Genomic DNA, 20,245 nt, shown 5'->3' on the forward strand with positions numbered 1-20,245 from the left:
ATTAGAACTTAGGCTGTTTATATACGTACGGTGTCACACGGTGTGGTACAGTCAAGAAAGAAAGAATGATGTTGACGTCATCTTTCTTGACTGGAGTAAGGCCTTTGACAAGGTCAGTCATTCCGGGCAGTCATTCTATTTTGTCTTTTGTTTCAAATTGTTTGTATGGGAGGTATGAAGCTGAATGATATCAATCCCTTTAAGTTTGTGAATCCCCGCCACAACGAGAATTTAAAATTTAGTCACACCTATGCTCGCACAGATGGTTTTAAATTCACTGTTTTCAACAGATTTCCTGCTTTTTTTGATCAACTTCCTCAAGATCTCCGTAATCAATTATTTCTTTTCAGTTTAAATGGGTTTTTAACAAATTCCAAAGAGCACTTCAAAAATCTCAGCTGGAATTGATTTTTTATAGAGTGTTTCTTATGTAATATGTTTAGTTTATTTATTTACCCCACTCTAGTTCATGGGGAGAAATCCTGTCTCCTTCGGTGTGATCTCTGTTTTGCTGTGTTGTTTTTGCAGAGTTTTTAGGTTTAGCCACTTTGAAAGTGACTTTTGTTACTCTTGGCTATCCCTGCCAGAGGCTCTGTGTCTTGTTCTCCTGTTTTTGCACACCGAGGCACACCGACATCGCCTGGCTAATAATTATTTGGTGCAGCAGAGACACTGAAATGAATACACGGGATCGATACACGTGAATTGCTATGCACGATTTTGATATCAGACGAAAATCTTTGGATACCGGGTTAGAAAATGATGAATATCTCCCGTAAATGATTTCGTCTCAAGAAACCAGATGTGGTCTCATACACTTGAAAATACGTGTTGAACAGATATGATAGTCGTCGGCGTGCGCTTTGAAAATTGGCCGTGCGCTTTGAACTCAAAATCTGACCAAAACTCTAATTTTATATTGCGTTGGTCCTGTATGGACTACAGCGCTGCACTCGCTACTCAAGTGGAGGCAGTATGACCATTGACCGCAATGTCGTATACAAGCTTACTCACACAGCGAGAAATCAATTACCCCGGCTATTGTCAGTAGCCTTAGTCAGGTCACTTGGCTAATTATGCATCTCGGAATAAAATGGCCATGGGGGGGCTGTGGATTCAACCTACCATGGCGATTGCTACTATGAAGATATCGGGGCGATGACACTGTGCGAGGGAGTCTTGGATTCCTCATCATGGACTGGAGTCTTGCCTTTTAATAACTCCTATATGAAAATAACTCATGTTAATTCCTGGTCAATTGAAAATGTTATATACTTTTAATATTGTGCAATCAATGTATGTGTTTTACTGTATGTTTAATGTTTTTTATCTGGCAAATAAAATGGAATGAAAATGAAATGAAATGAAATGAAATTAATTAATATATAAATAAATATATAAATAAATATATATAAAATTAAAAGAACAAATAAATAAATAAATATATATATAAATAAATATATAAATAAATTAATTAATTAATTAATTAATTAATTAATTAATTAATTAATTAATTAATTAATTAATTAATATATAAATAAATATATAAATAAATATATATAAAATTAAAAGAATAAATAAATAAATAAATAAATATATAAATAAAAAAATAAATAAAAAAAATATAATAAATTAGTTAGTCAATTAATTAAAGTATAATTCAGAAATGTGTAAATAGAACTTAGGCTGTTTCTTTACGCATGTTCTGGTACAGTCAAGAAAGAAAGAAAAGGAAGGAAGAAAGAAAGAAAGAAAGAAAGAAAGAAAGAAAGAAAGAAAGAAAGAGAGAAAGAAAGAAAGAAAGAAAGAAAGAAAGAAAGAAAGAAAGAAAGAAAGAAAGAAAGAAAGAAAGAAAGAAAGAAGAAAGAAAGAAAGAAAGAAAGAAAGAAAGAAAGAAAGAAAACTAGAAAGTAAGAAAGAAAGAAAGAAAAACGAACAAAACAAAACACTTTGTTGTTTCAGAAATAAATAAATATATTAATTAATTAATTGATTAATTAAATAAATAAATAAATAAATAAATAAATAAATAAATAAATAAATAAATAAATAAATAAATAAATAAATAAATAAATAAATAAATAAATAAATAAATAAATAATTAATTAATTAATTAAAATTATAAATATTCTCATTATTATTTCAATCAACATCAAAATAATATCAAAATATCAGTGGTGTATAATATGCATCGCTCTTTAACAGTGTTTTCATACAACACCCATAGCCTATAAAGGATTTCATGATTTTTTTCTTGTAGTCAAACCGTATAGTAGTCACATCTTGGATCCTTGAAACCCACTTGAAACCATTCAGAAAGGCGCATAGTTTTCACCAAGACTTTCTTACCATGTTTAATAGACAAAACACATTTAGTGTTCCCCGGGAGTGTTCCCTTTTAGCAATATGGCTAAGGAATAGTAGGCTAATAATGTGCATGATGCAGTCATGTCTACAGTAGAATTCATCTCGACCTTTGCAGGACTTAACCCCATTAAAAGCTATTAAACCAAGATAACACTCATTGAAACAGCTCAACTGATTAAATCGGATCTTCTCTGGTTGTGCACAAGTGACTGTTTTCATGTGCGATATCGCAACAAAGCTGGTATTCATAGCTTCAGTTGGGTAACCGATTATAAAGGAAACGAAAGGAAACAATGTTATGTGTGGCTTTGTTCACGAAATCAGACAATGGCTTGCTTTTTGTAAACCAGCATTCTTGAAAATGAGCAACATAATGATTTTTGACTTAACACGGTTTGGAAATAATTTCTTCATATTTTTGGTGTTATCTGTCGTTTACATGTCCTTCCTAAAACACAAAAGTACGACCCTCTCCAAACACCTAGCTAAATTAGCTAAAAATTTAGGACATGTTACAAAACTATATTGTCTAGAATTTTAGAAGAGTACTTTTAATATTGGCCGGTTATTTTTCACACAGCGACGTTAACTAGGCAATGTACTATTACCTATAACATTAACTAAAACACCAAAGTACGAATATTTCCAAACATCTAAATTAGCTAAAATTTAGGACATGTTAAAAACTATATTTTCTAGAACTTTAGAAGAGTACTTTTAATATTGGCCGGTTATTTTTCACACAGCGACGTTAACTAGTCATATCCCCATACTGTTAACGTAGGGCTATTTGTAAAGGTCACGCGTCAATGGGAAAGAGCACTGTGTATTGTGTATAGGAAAACGGACAGTAACTGCAGTATGGTTGATATGCGATTTCAGCTATGTTAGCGCTAGCGTCATATTATATCATAGGCTGGCAACACCGTGTTTACATTGCTGTGATAATTCAGTATCGAAGTTACGTAATGTTACTATGTCAACGGGATCACGCGCTAGAGTAATGAACCACGATCGAAATGATCACCACATAAAGTATATGGCACTCGAAGGCATACCAAAGTATTCGCTACTTGCACGGTTCCGCCATTATGCACTATGTGCGGGGAGAGCCTCGAACTGGCAGCATACATGAATGGGAATTGAACTAGTCATAACGTTCTGTGTAAGGTTACATAATTCTTCCTTTCATGTAGGGGAGAGCGGGGAGTGTTCGCCCTAGGGGCAGGTTCGCCCACCCCTTGTTTCTCAGCACTACGGCTATCAGGGAATTTGGTGATGGCAAAATTAGGTGACATAGGTCATTATAAACTTCTCATATTAGCTACGCGACATATAGGGACGTGTTCATCGAACTGCAGCCAAAACAAAAAAAATACACCAAAACGTAATTTTTTCTTGCATTCATAATGTTGTATTATCATTGATACATAAATACAGATGGTTTTAATGGAAATCTGTATTGGGAACATATGGGATTTGTCAAAGATTTAATGCAGTTATAATCTCCTTATTCGATTTGTGTTTTGCATACCCTGAAGAAAATACAAAAATGTGCACAAGGGGCTTGTTCGCCCTTTTGAGGATGGGGCATGTTCGCCCTATATCTTCCCCGGGCGGGCTTACCCCAAACTGGAGGGCGAACCTGCCCCATCAGCGTATTATGCAAAATATTGATAATTAAACCATTAAACAAGGTAAAACTACTGAAAAACATGGTTTTTTTAAGTAATGTGATATCGGTATTACTCATACCACAGTTTATGTCCTAATCCATTTCTCCCCGAAGTTGTAAACATGATACGTTTAAGCTCACTTTGGACCCCTACATTTTACCCTGACCCGACCCCTGCAACAAATTTAGTGACTCCCCAGAAGAGAATGAATGCCCCGTATACTCTTGCTAAATGTATGCATTGAATATGTTATTGTTATGCAATGTTTAAACCATTTTTGTGATTAGGGTGAACTTACCCCACCATATGGGCGAACCTGCCCCAATATGGGGCAAGTTCGCCACTTTGCAAAACTTTTTTGTTTGCTCTATCCTGTTGCTATTGTAAGGCATATAGGTCTGGGATTGTGGCCGTATATAGCTAAGACATAGGGCTTTCACATGGGCTAATCAGGTCATCCCTAACCTTAAAATTGACATCGCTAGGCTGGTCAGAAAAAAATAGGGCGAACACTCCCCGCTCTCCCCTATGCTGCCAGTTCGAGGCTCTCCCCGCACATAGTGCATAATGGCGGAACCGTGCAAGTAGCGAATACGTGACGAGAGTCAACACCGATAGTTTTGGTTCGGTTATTTAAGGGGGCGCAGCACTAATTCAGCGTCCCATAGGATAACGTGTGAATTCGGCCTACTTCAAGCGCCATTTCTGGCGTCCCTGCAATACTTGGCAAAATAAATTTGGTATCAAATTAAAGCTCTGTTTCTCTAGATTCCAAAACTTTTGTCGGCATATATCGATGACCATTGACTTTTTCGCTATTTTGCGGTGCAAAAAAAATAGCTAAAAATATACTAACATCTCCACTCACATTTCAAAATCGGGTTTTCTCTTAACCCGACACAGAGAATTGCTTTTGAGATCAATTGTCCATTTTTTTCTGCATGTTATCATTAAAGACACTTGTCGAATTCATATGAGCCAATATTGAGTGATTTAAAGTGAACATGTCGGTAGATATGGTCGCTACAATCTCATATTCACTAGGGACTATATTAGCCGAATTTCGTTGTTACATAAAATGAGGAGTGATTTAGTGTTGCGCCCTCTTAAAGTGGTTATAAATCCCTTATAAACCCCTTTCTCAAGCCCAAGGAAATAACACATGAAGCTACATGATGTTCAGAAGTGGACTCCACCTAAGGATGCAGAAGAATTCTGCAAAATCGACGGGTGAAGAGTACAGAACGTACGCAAAGTGTGAGCACTGTAGCTAAAAATAGACTAAAAACTTTCAATTTTCGCCGCTCGGACAGTGCACCCAATCCACGCGGAAATTTCCAATTTCATCCAGAGGGCGCTGTTTATATACCAGCTAGTACCGGACACGATTGAAAACTAAAATCAAAATGAACTCGTTTCACGCACCAGTAATGAACTGGGACAGTCCAGACCTCCCAAAAGAATTTAAGAGATTCAAGCAGCACTGTCTTTTCACATTTAAAGGCCCACTGGCAGATAAACCAGAGCTACGTCAAGTTGATTATTTGATGACATAAATGGGTGATAAAGGCAGAGAGGTCTACAGCACATTTGAATGGAAGCCAGCAGTTCCAGCAGATGAAGCAAATAACATTGCAGCCCAAGCTGCTGAGGATGCAACGCTTGATGGAGTGTTTGGTAAATTTGAAGCATATGTTGCACCAAAGAAAAATGAAATCAGAGCAACGGTAGCATTCAATAACAGATATCAACAGTCAACAGAGAAATTTGACAATTTCGTAACAGACTTGAAAATTCTTGTCAAAGCATGCGGGTACCAGGAAGAAGACCGAATGATCCGGGACGCCATAGTATTACGCGCTAGGGAAACGGTGGTCAGAGAAAAATGCCTGGACAAAGGAGATGAGCTGACACTAACTAAAGCAATTCAGATTGGTCAAAACCAGGAAACGGCCAAAGCATCAGCTGGACGCGTCCTTAAAGAACTTGAGGAAAATTACCCTCGATTAGAGAAAAGAGAGGGCAATAAATCTTCTTTCCCTGGTCTTATTTTCACATACCACTGTCAGCAGGAGGGCTCCCAGCTCCAACCAAACCATGAGAAATAACCCTTTCCTTCTTCCTGGACCTCTGTGCAACTCAGTGGTATACACTCAGTAGGCCTATGTGGTAAAGTTCAACATTGTTATTCAATATGCAGAGGTCAATTTCTTATTTAGATAGTTATTCTTTCTTTTAATATTTTCTTTTTAAGATGGTTCTTTCTCTTAATAATATTTTCTAAACCTTTATTCTTTATGCAGTAGCAACAATTTTACCTTGGTTAATGTTGAATCTTGATGAATTCTTGAGCATGCAAGGAGTTAATAGACTGCCCAGGGCATTTTTTGCCTGCCTGACCATAGACACTGATATTTTATCCTATTTTATTTTTACTTATTTTCACTTCATAAATTTTCCTCATGTGATTATATGAAAATAATTTAAGCTGCTGTTTTAGTGCAAAGAATCAATTTGAAATACCAACAGAAACATTATAACAATGATAACCAGAGTCTAGAACAAAGTAAAACTTTGTAGTGAACATAGCTTGGTGCAAATCCCATTATGGAATAGTGGTTGAAAGTAACCCAAGCACTGAATTGCCGGAGGGCATATAGTATGGTGACCCAAGTCCAGTTGGTTATGATGACAGGTGGACCACTATGCCCATGGCAATTGCCATGGCAACTAGCTGTCACAGCTGAAAATAGCTGGAAAAAGCATGCATTGAAAACTTTTAAGGATATGTAGACCTAATGGAAAGCATGAAAGCGATGTCTCCAAAGGCCGAAACAAATCTCCACGCAATCAAGAAGACACAGAGAGGTCACAACCACGGTGCAAAGCCGAAGAATGGACCCGACAGAGGTTCATACAAGAAGAAACAGATGTCGGACAAGACATTCCAGTGCAAGAAGTGCGGCAGAAAGCATAAACCAAGGTCATGTCCTGCATGGGGAACAACTTGCAAATCCTGTGGACAGAAAAATCACTGGCTGTCTCATTGCCCTTCAGCGAAGAAAGTCGACCAAATCGGCACAGCTGAAAGCACATATGAGGCTGAAGAGTTCTTCGTAGATGCGCTAGTCACAGAAGACAGCGACGAAGAAGAGTGGATTTTACCAATGAAGATCAACAATATCACAGTACCGTTCAAACTGGATACTGGGGCTGGATGCAATGTTCTTCCAATAGGTGAATACAAAAGACTAAAACCCAGACCAGAAATGAAGAGGACTGAGGTGAAGGTTAAAGGGATTACTGGAGCACGAATACCCATAATAGGTGTTTGCATGGCACAAGTAACATACAAATCAGGAACAGTATTTATTACCATTCCACATCTCAAAGGAGGTGGAAGAAATAATAGGTATCAACCAGTGTTAGGATTGAAAGCCTGCAAGAAGCTAGAGTTGGTCAAAGCCATCTGGAACATAGAAGCTTTAAGTAGTCCATCAGTTACAAGATACAAAATCCTTCAAGAAGAGTTTGGAGATGTGTTCGAAGGCCTCGGATGTCTACCGGGTGAACACAAGATCAACGTAGACAAAGAAGTGATCCCCGTGAAGAATACCTGTCGGAAGGTTCCATTTCCGGTCAGAGAGAAGTTAAGTTGAAAGCACAACTCGACAAAATGGAACAAATGCAAGTCATTGCCAAGATAGATGAACCAACTGATTGGGTTCATGCAATGGTAACAGTGGTCAAGAAAGATGGCAACCTAAGAATATGCCTTGACCCCAGAGACTTGAACAAAGCAGTCAAGAGAGAAGATTTCAAGTTACCATCAAGAGAAGAGATGATGGCACAGTTTGCAGATGCCAAATATTTCTCCAAATTAGACGCCTACTCAGGATTCTGGCAGATCAAGTTGGACGAAGAAAGCTCTAAGTTGTGTACATTCATCACACCGTTTGCCAGATATAGGTTTTGAGGCTCCCATTTGGAATCTCAATGGCTCCAGAAGCATTCCATCGCAAGATCCACTGTCTGTTTGAAGACCTTGATGGCGTTGACACCATGATGGATGATTTAATCGGGTGCTACAAGAGAGGAGCATGATGAACGTCTAAGGAAAGTGTTGGAGAAATGCAGAAGTGTAAACCTGAAACTGAATCTTGACAAATGCCAGTTCGGAGTCAACGAGCTGACATACCTAGGAGACGTCCTTAGCGACAAAGGAATTAAACCTGATCCTAAGAAGACTCAAGCAATCCACGATATGCCACGCCCAGAGTGCAAAGGCGATATTCAGAGATTTTTGGGTATGGTTAATTATCAAGCCAAATTCATACCAGATGTATCAGCCAAGGCAGCTCCACTTAGAGCACTGCAAGAGAATCAGAATGAGTGGTTATGGGGTCCTGAGCAAGAGTCGGCATGGAACGACCTGAGAACAACACTGACTACAAGTCCAGTCTTGAAGTTCTACGATCCAAAGAAACCAACAAAGATCTCCGCTGATGCTTCACAGAACGGCTTAGGCGCAGTCTTACTTCAGCAAGATTCAGATGGTTGGAGTCCTGTAGCCTACGCATCGAAAGCGATGACAGATGCCGAGACTCGCTACGCTCAAATAGAAAAAGAGTGTCTTGCGCTGACAAACGCATGTGAAAGATTTCACCAGTTTGTACATGGTATGACATTTGTGGCAGAAACTGATCACAAACCGCTAGTCTCAATCTTTAAGAAGCCGCTAGCAGATAGTCCGCTACGCCAACAGAGAATGCGCATAAGACTCCAGAAGTATGACTTCAACCTGATATACACACCAGGAAAGGAACTGTTCACAGCGGATGCTTTATCAAGAGCATTTGATCAGTCAGAGTCCGCAAAGAAAGATCCATCGCTGGAAGAAGAGGTAGAAGCATACGTAAATGCTATCATGACAACATTGCCAGTAGCTACTACAAGAATGGAGGAGATTAAGGAAGAAACCCTGAAAGATCCTAATCTTACAAAGCTAACCAATGTAATCCTGACTGGTTGGCCAGATGAAAGAAGACAATGTCCACCAGAATGCAGAGAGTACTGGAACTACAGAGAAGAGTTATCAGTTATCAGGCATCATCTTCAAGGGTGACAGGACAGTAGTACCCTCAAGTATGCACAACGCCATGTTGGAACAGATCCACAAAGGGCACTTGGGAATTGAAAAGTGCAAGCGTCGTGCAAGGGATGTACTTTATTGGCCCATAATCAACTCGGACATTGAAGCTATGGTACAAAGTTGCCCAGCATGCATTGGAAACCAAAGAAAACAGCAAGCTGAACCAATGAAACCACACAAGGTACCAGATCGACCGTGGGAGAAAGTTGGGGTGGACCTTTTCACAATAGATGGAAGAGATTATGTTGCTATGGTAGACTACTATTCTCAGTACATAGAAATCAGCACCTTGACAAGCAACACCACCAGCAAATCTGTAATCAATGCCATGAAGTCAAATTTCGCAAGACATGGGACATCTATGGAAGTGATTAGCGACAACGGACCACAATTTACAAGCCAAGAATTTGTAGATTTCAAGAAAGTGTGGGACTTTAAGCACACAACGTCAAGTCCACACTACCCAGTGAGCCCTCCAGTGTCAAATGGGCAGGCATAGAATGCAGTAAAACAAATGAAATCCATGATCAGAAAGGTGACTGCAAGTAAAGAAGACATTTACCTTGCATTACAGATCTATAGAAGCACACCACTAGAGCATGGAAAGTCACCGGCAGAACTTTTGTTCAATAGGCGCATTAGATCTAACCTGCCAATAGCCAAAGTCCTAATAGGCATACTAACAAAGTCTTCAAATTCAACGAAGAAGATGAAAAATGAGTTGAAACGAAGACAGAAAGCAAACTATGATAAGAAAACTGCTTTCTTAGCTCCACTGAAAGTGGGAGATACTGTTAGAGTACAGAATATGGACAAGCCTACTACTAACAATCCACTTTGGTCACAGAAAGGTGTAATCTTGGAAGTCCTTCCAAATAGATCCTACAAAGTGAAGACTACAACTGGTGAAGTTTACAGAAGAAATCGGCGTCATCTGATGAAAACAACAGAGTCTACACTGTAAACATGGTTCGTTTTGAACAATTCCAGTGCAAAATGATGTTGATCTACTCACATTTTCAGTGACGTTTCACCACTACACTAGTGGTTTCTTCAGACTGCAACTCATCACATCTTGACTGCTTCCTTTTATAGTCAACAGTAGCCGTTGAGGGCGTGATGAGTTGGTCAAAGATGTTGTTGAGTGAATAGGCCCCCTCGTCCTTGTTTAGAGTGTCTTTTCCTTTTCGGCGTATCCAAATAGCTTCTTTTAGCCATCTGGTGGTCTTGTCAGCTTCCCTGTCGATAACTTTTGCATCCTCCCAATTGATGGAATGATTAGAAGAAGCTACGTGGTCGGTGATAGCTGACTTGTGAATGTCTGTGATAGATGATTTTCGGCTTGCTCGAGTATATGGTTTGCTTTCAAGTTTGTCTACCTCTTTTTGGTGTTCTTTCAAGCGGACTCCGAAGGACGGCCGGTTTCTCCAATATATGAACTAGCACAGTCTCCGCAGGGATTTCGTAAATCGCCTCCGCTTTTTGTTGAGGGAGGAGTTTGTCCTTGGGATGAACAAGCATGCTACGTATTGTACGGTGTGGTTTCATAGCAGTTGCGAATCCATGTTTTTTAAAAACTCGCGAGACTCGTTCAGTGAGGCCCTCTATATAAGGAACAACAACCATGCCTTTTGACTTTTCACCGTCATCTTTTTTGCTTAGAGGTAGGCTTTGTTTTAGGAGTAGCTCTGTCTTGTTTTACTTTCTTTATTGACCAATCGGGGTATCCGCAGCATGACAAGGCTTCGCGGATATTTTTCTCCTCTTTTTGCTTGTCCGCTTCCTCAGTGACTAAAGCATCGCTCCGATCTAACAGTGTTCTGACCACTCCTAATTTTTGATGTAGTGGATGGTGGGAGGAGAACTGCAAGTATTGATCAGTGTGCGTTTTCTTTCTATAAATGCTAAGTTTCACTGAACCGTCAGGTTTTCTGGTGATGAGAGTATCAAGGAAGGGAATAGAGCCCTCTTGCTCTTGCTCGTAGGTGAATTTGACACTGTTGGTGGGATCAATGGGGTTCAAATGATCTGTAAGATTGTCTACTTGTCCTTTGCGTACTATTTCCAAAACATCGTCAACATATCTCTTCCAGAGACGGGGGCGACAGCTTTCCGGAGCTGTGGAAATAGCTTTCTGCTCAAGCCACTCCATAAAGATGTTGCAAGCGAGGGGGCTGAGGGGACTACCCATGGCCATGCCGAAACGTTGGCGATAGATTTGACCAGAGTAACTGAAATATGCAACAGTAGCAAGGCAAAATTTGGTAAGTTCTATTATGTCGTCGATGGAGAGGAGAGTTCTGTTTTTCAGATCTTTGTCCTCATTTAGTCTTTCTCTGAGTACATGAAGAGTGAGATCAATAGGCGTACTCGTGAAAAGCGCCACCACATCGTGCGAGTTAAGGATCTCATCTTCCTCAAGGATTACATCTTTTAGATCTTCAGCTAGACTTTTTGAGTTCAGAACATGGTGCTCAGATTGGCCAACAATAGGACTCAAAATATCAGCAAGAGATTTGGCCACATCGTAACCGATAGAACCTGTAAAATCTACTATAGGTCGAAGCGGAGTACCGTCTTTATGAATTTTGGGGCTACCATAAATTCGAGGCACATTTTCCGAGGTGGGGTACAGAAACTGCTTGTCCGCTTTCTTGATCTTATCTTCTTTTTCTAGCCTATGTAAAATTGAAACCAGTTCTCTTTTGTGTTTTGGCGTGGGATCACGATCTAATTTTTCATAAGTCTTTGAGTCGCTGAGGAGGGTGCACATTTTTTTCTTGGTACTCTGTTTTGTCCATGACAACTGTTGCCCGTCCTTTATCAGCACCCAGGACCATGATAGAATCCTCTTTTTGAAGCTGGTTAATCGCGACTCGCTCATCTTTACTGATATTTGAGGGAGGTATTTTCGCGGATTTTAATGTTCCTACAATCTCCGCACGTAATTGTGCTGCTTCAGGTTTGGGAAGCTTCCAGCATGCTTTCTCACACGCAACGATATGCTCATCAACAATGGACGAGTGGTTTAAATTATCGGGACTTACCGCATATCCAAGACCGCGTGCTAACACTCTATTTTGAGCTTCTGACAGTTTATATTTTGACAGGTTTTTGACCCATCGCTTTAGCTGAGTGCCACTCAAGTCCAGATCCGCATGAGAATTGCTCTTATTTACATTTTTGGTTGCCGAATTCCCCTGTTTCTTCGCAAGATCTTTCAACTTCCGCTTGTGACGGGCGCTGACATGTTGGAATTCATTCTCGCGAGAGTTCTCTACATGGCGCGAGATTTGAATTGACAGCTCTTTGTTTACTTCGCGGGACTTTAAATCAGCGTTCAATCGGATTGTATCTTCCTCTAAATTCCTGATTTTGTTAGAAACAACGCGAATTCTCTCGTTTATCAAACGTACAACATCTTTGACCAACTCATCACGCCCTCAACGGCTACTGTTGACTATAAAAGGAAGCAGTCAAGATGTGATGAGTTGCAGTCTGAAGAAACCACTAGTGTAGTGGTGAAACGTCACTGAAAATGTGAGTAGATCAACATCATTTTGCACTGGAATTGTTCAAAACGAACCATGTTTACAGTTCAATACAACATTCCAAATGGACTTGTTCAAGGAAACAGAGTCTACACTTCCTGAAGAGTCAGATGAGGAACCAGCTACAAACCAGCAGCCAAGTCAAGCTACAAACCAACAGCCAAGACAAGCTTCCGAGTCGTCGCCTGCTGCAAGCAAGTCAACAGCAACAGCACCAGTTCGTAGAAGTAGTCGCGAAGTCAAGTTAAACCCAAAATACTACAGCGAGGAGTATACCGCTTAGACATTTGTTAAAGTTACATTCATTATTGTGTGGTAGCAAGATAACTATTGCATAAATAATAAGTTTGTTAAAGAAGTTGTAAAACAAAATGTGGACAATTGTACATGCATCACAAGAAGTTTGAATGTATGAAAAGTCTGAGCAGTTTTGTATGGTATATTATGATTATGCAACTTTACATACCATAAAAGTTTGAGTTTAAAAGTTACTCTAGAATAGTTAAATGAAACAGTGATTGGTAACTAAGCAGATATGTTTGGATTTCTTTTCTTAGAACATGTTTGGAAATCAGCATGTCCAAATTCATGCTAGCAAATTTCATTGTTTGTCAAAAGATTTTATACTAATTTGTTAATCTGCATAGTTAAGATCTCACTGCATCATACATGTAGTTATGTTTGTTGGAACTTTGAACATCTTAATTTGTTAAAGCAGAATGTATTGTAATTCTGAAATGTTAAAAGTGTTTAAACATCACACATGTTAAGGACAATCAAAGACTCAAAATGACTCAAAATATAGATGTAAACACTGCAGTGAAGCTTTATTCATCACTATAATATTTTACACTGCACAGGATTTGAAATGCATATTTGTAAAGCGTTTTTATGGAAACAGCTAAAATGCAAGGATACAGCAGAACTGAAATAACTCTGAACATTTGAGAACTTTCAAAAGCATTGTGAACTTTCAAAAGTATCAAGTTTTGCTGAACTTTATCTTTTCCGTCAAAAGGGGGAAGATGTGTTGATATGCGATTTCAGCTATGTTAGCGCTAGCGTCATATTGTATCATAGGCTGGCAACACCGTGTTTACATTGCTGTGATAATATACGTGACGAGAGTCAACACCGATAGTTTTGGTTCGGTTATTTAAAGTGGTTATAAATCCCTTATAAACCCCTTTCTCAAGCCCAAGGAAATAACACAAATAATATCATGCAATTAGTTGTGGTGCAATTCAACATATAGGCCTTTAACACGTACCCTGGCCATAATTATGTACTAGTTAAGACAGATGAATCATATTGCATGAAACACATCTTATCTTCTAACGAATTTTATCTTAATTGACCCAATTATACTAAACAACATGACCCTGCGGAAACAATCACATCATGATACAGACAACTCGACAACACCCTTAAGTTATTAATAACATTCACTAAAGGGTCACAAAATGTTGTCACAGAGATTATCAGTCTCCTTATCATTCGGTTTATGTCGTGTTGTTTCTAATAGTGGCAAATACAGAGCGGGGATGAGACTAACCTGTATTTTTGGGTTCATTTTAAGCTCATTTATCGCGTATTTGTTCAATGGTGAATCAGATAAAGTCACGGAGAACCCCCATTCGTATGTAGGTTGTTTTGGTGAAATTAAATAGGGAGCGCGCCTGGGGGGGCGCTGCTCCAAAAACTCTTTTAACTTTGTTTATACGTTTTGTGTTATTCCCCCATTGGAAATCGATGTTGTGTCATATTTTTCCTGTTTTTAATTGTGAAGAGTTACTCATTCTTTCATTTCTCTTGACAATTTTTTTTGCCCACCCTATTCCTTTTAAAGGAATTTTTATTTACTCTATCAAGAGTGTCCTAACCATTGTCATGATTGTGTAGTTTATTCTCTATTGTATCCCGTTGGAAGGGAAACAGGAGGGGCAGTGAGTATCAGTCACTCATCACTAGTTACGCAATACACTGATGATTACCCATCATATCTCTGAATCCATGTCAACGACAAGAGATTCATGTCGATATCATAATATTAAAATCACACACAAAACCATTAAGAATAACAATATATACTAGGTTTTATCTTGCTGATTTTATTAATATGTACCATCACCTTTGAAGATCGCGATCATCAAAATAAAACAAAGCATTACGTTACAAATCCCTCACACAATTTGTCTTATTTTACCAACGTTTTTAGCTGAAAGAGAGATAATAATTCATTCCCGGGGGAATTCATTCAATCATCATACACTGAGCATAACGCCTCTTGCTAAATGTTAACATAAAGCAATATATATTGCATCAAGCGAAGGCCCATTTCAACTGAACGAAGTCATAAATGTAACTAATTCCCAACTTGGTCATTATACTACTCGTGGCTGTGTAATCCAGGCAATCTAGTCATATTTATCACTCAACTTATTGCAACATAATGTTTTGCAAGCGGAATAGTTTTAGTCTAAATTTAATCAAAATCGGAGCATTGTTCCATGTTTAACTCTGTGGAGCCAAAATAAATAACTCGAGAACTGGACTTCGGAGACGGATAGGTCAAACTATACTTATTTGGAATATATTTTTTAACTAATGTTGTAAATAAATCTAACTCCTTCCAAATCCTCCATTTTTTGTTCATCTAAATTAGGCATATGCACCTTCAAGATTTTCTTGGGACTTTAAGGAGTCGATCACCTACCTGTATTTTTATGGGACCTGAGAGCACTAGCAAACACGCCAAATTGCATTCTGAATACGAGGAATGTCCTTCTGATATCAAAGATTTTTTTGTCTAATTTGCGATATAACACATGCAAACTTTATGACAAAATTTATTTTTTCATATTTTTTATATTTAACTTTTTTATTTTTAATTATTTAATTATTTTTTTATACATATCCAATTATATGTACATAAAGTGTATGCAGCTGGGTGGAATTCGGAAAAGCCTTTCGTATTTTAGACCCCGTGTCAAATGGGAAAACGCGGTAAATCACACATTATTTGCAGAATATTTGCAGAATCGTTTACCTTACCGCCACTTTGTAGATTTTAAGCTTACTTAGCAGATTTTGTGGTGATTTTTGGCGATTTTAGCTTTTTTTGAGCGATTTTGCTTATTTTACCGCGTTTTCTCTTGTGACATGGGGGGTTATTTTCTAAAAGACCCAAAAGAAATTAAGTCTTTTAAGAAAATATATGTATATCTTCAATACAAAAGGTCAAAATTTTCATATGATGGACGGCTTTTCCTCTCAGCTTCATACACTTTCAGTGCATATCGTTAGATTTATAAAATTTACTTCGGGAACTGTTAAGTTTCAAAAATATCATTTTTAATACATGTAACATAAAATTGGTGTTATATCGCAATTTTTTTTTAATCTAAATTATTTGATATCATAAGGACATTCCTCGTATTTAGAAGGCAACTTGGTGTCTCTGATGTGCTCTCATGTCGCATGTTCCACACAAATACTGTGCAAACGACGCTGTCCAAGGTATATGGTGTTATGGGGATCTCATAGAAATGCATTGTGGTAAATGTTACAATTAGATACCAAGTGAAATCTTTCTTTACTTGGACTATTGTAGTAAAGTACTCATTTTGAAACCCTTTCAATAGGTATACGAGTGGATATTCATACGTAGTGGTAGATAAAATGAATTAAAGTTTTAACTTCAACACAACACTATTTTTCGCTCACCTGGAACGTTTTCACTAGTCCGACTAGCGTCTTCAGCAGATGGTGATGCTGTGTTGATATCTTGTCTACAATCGGGATATCTCTCACTGATGACGTCATATGATTGACAGAATGACGACATAGAAGGTCTTTCTGAGAAGCTACGCAGAGCGTTCAGGACTGCGCGCTGCGGGAGTTTCAACCACCTTCAAACCTCAAAATACACTAAGGAGTGCGCTTGTAGCCCCTCACAAGACAGAACCCATTAAACAATCTGGGAGTGTGTATCAAATCGACTGTGCTGATTGTGACGCGAGTTATATCGGCAAGTCTGCCAGGAAGCTTGAGAAAAGGCTTAGTGAACACAAGTCAACTGCTGGCAGCTCTAAATCAGTGGTCAGAGAACATGTAGTGATATCTAAAGGTCACCAGATTTTTTGGGAAAACGTCAAGGTGCACGAACGGGAGCAAAAAGAATTTTCCCGGAGAGTTCTAGAAGCCATACAGATAAGGACTCAAAAACCGAGACTAAACCGTGACCAAGGACTAGAAATAGATCCTATTTGGGATAACCTGCTGAATCCCAGGGGGGCGGCGCTACATCGTAACATCCTATGACGTCATTCTGTCAATCATATGACGTCATCAGTGAGAGATATCCCGATTGTAGACAAGATATCAACACAGCATCACCATCTGCTGAAGACGCTAGTCGGACTAGTGAAAACGTTCCAGGTGAGCGAAAAATAGTGTAGTGTTGAAGTTAAAACTTTAATTCACATTGCAATAGGGTAATGTAAAGGAGCAGCTCCCCTTTCCTCCGAGCAATGTTGAATCATGTAATGCTGCTCCTGTGCAAGGAGGTTAGGAGAGGTTTAGGCTTAACACAAAAAACCTGTATTTAACTCGGATTATAGTAAACTGATTATCCCAGGGACTAATAAAGATTGGGAACTAAAGATGTCAAAAAAGAATGAATTATAATGAGTGATAAGGGACTTGTAACGCAAGGGCATTTACTATAATTCTATTGTATATAATATTTTAAAAACTTTAAGCGTGGTATCTGGAAGTCGTCTTCGTCTTGGTAGATCATAGACGGGTCAGATCTAATCTGTATAAAAAGGCAAACATACGACATGCTATTATAAATGAACAACATTCACGTGATTCGTGTAGTTTAGAAACATATCTCCCCCTTTCCTTTCCCCTTTTTCCTAAAACCCAAAATATGTTGCCTTTTCTCCTCCATTCCTAAGATGGAGAATATAAAACATTTGTTTTTTCCTGCTCTTACTTTTACTAAATAGTTGACAGCTATCGATTTCATATTTATGCTGTTACACGAAGGGTCCTTTTATCTTTTCAGTTTCTGTTTCCGTATCCGTATTCGTTTTCGTAAGTCATTGCTATGTTAGGCGGGATGTTAGGCTGAGTAGTCAAGCTTTTGCTCAATATTATGAATACTTAGATTTATCTTTGTGACTGCGATTGTATGAAAGCATGCACAATTACAGGCTTTGGCCTCTTTTCCAAAAAAATTGCCATAAGTTCTGCCCTAAACGTATTTTTGATCCATGTCCACATTTGTTGTGATTGATATCACGTAAACTTACCATTCAACGCACGGCGGGTCGCTTTCAGTTCTGGGTTCTGCAACAAAATGAAATGGTGGCACAATATCAGGTACAAACATGGCTATACCTAAACATCTCAAAAAAGTAACTGACCTCCCTTAAATAATGACCATTATTTAAAAACGGGTGGTTGTATTACAAATCTGTAAAATGCGTTGGAAGCAGAATTTATTTCTGCACATTTTGACACCTCATTTGTAGCAATTGACTAAATATTGACGTCACAGCGTACATTTAAATCAACGTAGCCCACGATCTGAAAGTTGCAGTAAATTGTATTGATTTTGTATTCAGTGTAATGGAAGGAAATCTGCGTAATGATATCTGAGTGTTTTGTATTGTAAAATGTGTATGTAAGTGCAACTTTCAAATCTGGACCTCACTACATTAAATTGACCGGTGTTTTATTGTTTTCTGGGCTATCGTGTCAAATGAAGTGTCAAAATGCGCAGAAATAAATTCTGCTTTCAACGCATTTTTCAGATTTGCAATACAATAGCCCCCTTTTGAATAATGTCCATTGATTAAGGGGGGTTAGTTACTTTTTTTGAGATGTTTACTTCGATCGATATCTAGCGACATGCATCAGTTTCCACACCATAAGCATGTTTGTCCTTGCGTAAACACAGTTAACAATCTTCATTGGTGTCAAGACTCTCATCTTTACAAGTTTAAACGACAATTATTTTATGTTCTCATTGTTTTATATCTTTTTAAACACTTATATCCGTCCTAAATACTCTAAATGCTACCGTTTAGCTAAGCGACACGTTTAGATATATAAAACATCAACTTGTATATAATCTAAACACAAGCGAAACACCACTGTTTCGGTTGTGTTTAGATTATATACGGGTTAATACGGGCCTATATCCCTATTCCAGAAAAATACAGCACTAATATTTTTGAATTAAAAAGATATTATCATGTTTTGCCAAATGAAACACAGCTAAATCCCAATCCTTTACTTAGTTCTAACTGGCAATGAAAGTACAATTTTAATATTTGGTCAATTTTTTATATATAAAGGCCAAAAACATTCATTTTTAGTGCATTTTTCGTATGCTGTGACAATCAAGCCCAAAGACTTGTACAAATGTACAAAGACTAATTTTAAATTATGCATTCTAACTTTGGGAAAGCACATTTTCTAATATTTTCCATAACAAATTATCAAATAATTATAACATAAAATATTAAATTTTGAGTTTAGGCCTACTCTTGGTCTTTAATCAAGATGTTGAATGCTCAGACTTGTAAGTCTGAGCATTTTGTGACTCTAATTGTAAGAAAACATGCAATTATTTTGCATGTTTTTGGCCCATTTCCCCTCAAATTATCCAAGTATTAAAACTTATTTATTGTCAATTAGAACTAAAGGATTAGGATTTAGGGGGCCTAACTATGTTTCTTTTGGCAAAACAAGATAATATTTTTTTAATTCCAAAAAATTAATGCTTTATTTTTCGGGAATAGGGAGTAAACATATTTAATGTAAACACAGCAGAAAGCTGAATCTTGGTCAGCGATCAAGTTACCCCGGAAGTTACCACGATAGGAATTGCTTTATTCTGTGTTGGAGGTAACTTGATTTTTAACCAAGATTCTGATCGCTGCGTAAACACATGGCCTAAAATATATTGGCGTAACCCGACCTACACTAAAATTAGGCCCCACCTAGACTTTTTTTTTGCAAAAGGAAATAGGTTTCCAAATATGAAACCTTATCAGACCTTATTCTGAAAAGATGTTGTAGATAATAATAACAATTTGGTTAAACGCCTAATGTGTTCAAAAAAAAGCTAGGGATTCACAGTGTATTAGTACTGATATGACAGGCTTGCCAAGCATTCTAAACCTGCATTTCAATCCATTTATAAATAATTAGGGGAATATTTTTGGAACATTTTGCAGGGGTCAGGTCTAAGGTCATCTGGGGTCAAATATTAAAATTGCATTTTCTGGACATCTGTAAAGCTGGTTTCATACTACCCTGCCGCTTGCCGCTGAGCGGCGTGGCGCACGCGCATTGCAGACAAACGGACACAATCAAGGCTTGTCATTGGTTGAAACGCCCTCTTGCCGCAGCGGCAAGCGGCAGGAAAGTATGCTGGGGGCATAAGGAGTAAAGGACTCGAACTTTGTGACAACAAACCT

General features: G+C 38.1%; 2 protein-coding genes across 2 annotated transcripts in view; both read right to left on the minus strand.

The window, feature by feature from the left end:
• Positions 1-10,840: 10,840 nt before the first annotated feature.
• Positions 10,841-12,079, minus strand: LOC140163322 (uncharacterized). Its single transcript, XM_072186721.1, has one exon. The coding sequence runs from the start codon at positions 12,077-12,079 to the stop codon at positions 10,841-10,843; it is 1,239 nt and encodes a 412-aa protein (XP_072042822.1).
• Positions 12,080-14,849: 2,770 nt separating this feature from the next.
• Positions 14,850-20,245, minus strand: part of LOC140162416 (GLIPR1-like protein 1) — a 28,891-nt gene continuing 23,495 nt past the window's right edge. The window contains exons 10-11 of the mRNA XM_072185643.1: positions 18,068-18,104; positions 14,850-17,565 (exon numbers count right to left, since the gene is read on the minus strand). Of these exons, the coding sequence (XP_072041744.1) occupies position 17,565; positions 18,068-18,104 (38 nt within the window). The 3' untranslated portion in view covers positions 14,850-17,564. The remainder of the gene's footprint in view (positions 17,566-18,067; positions 18,105-20,245) is intronic.

The sequence above is a fragment of the Amphiura filiformis genome, chromosome 10 (assembly GCF_039555335.1).
Source record: "Amphiura filiformis chromosome 10, Afil_fr2py, whole genome shotgun sequence".
Lineage (NCBI taxonomy): Eukaryota > Metazoa > Echinodermata > Ophiuroidea > Amphilepidida > Amphiuridae > Amphiura > Amphiura filiformis.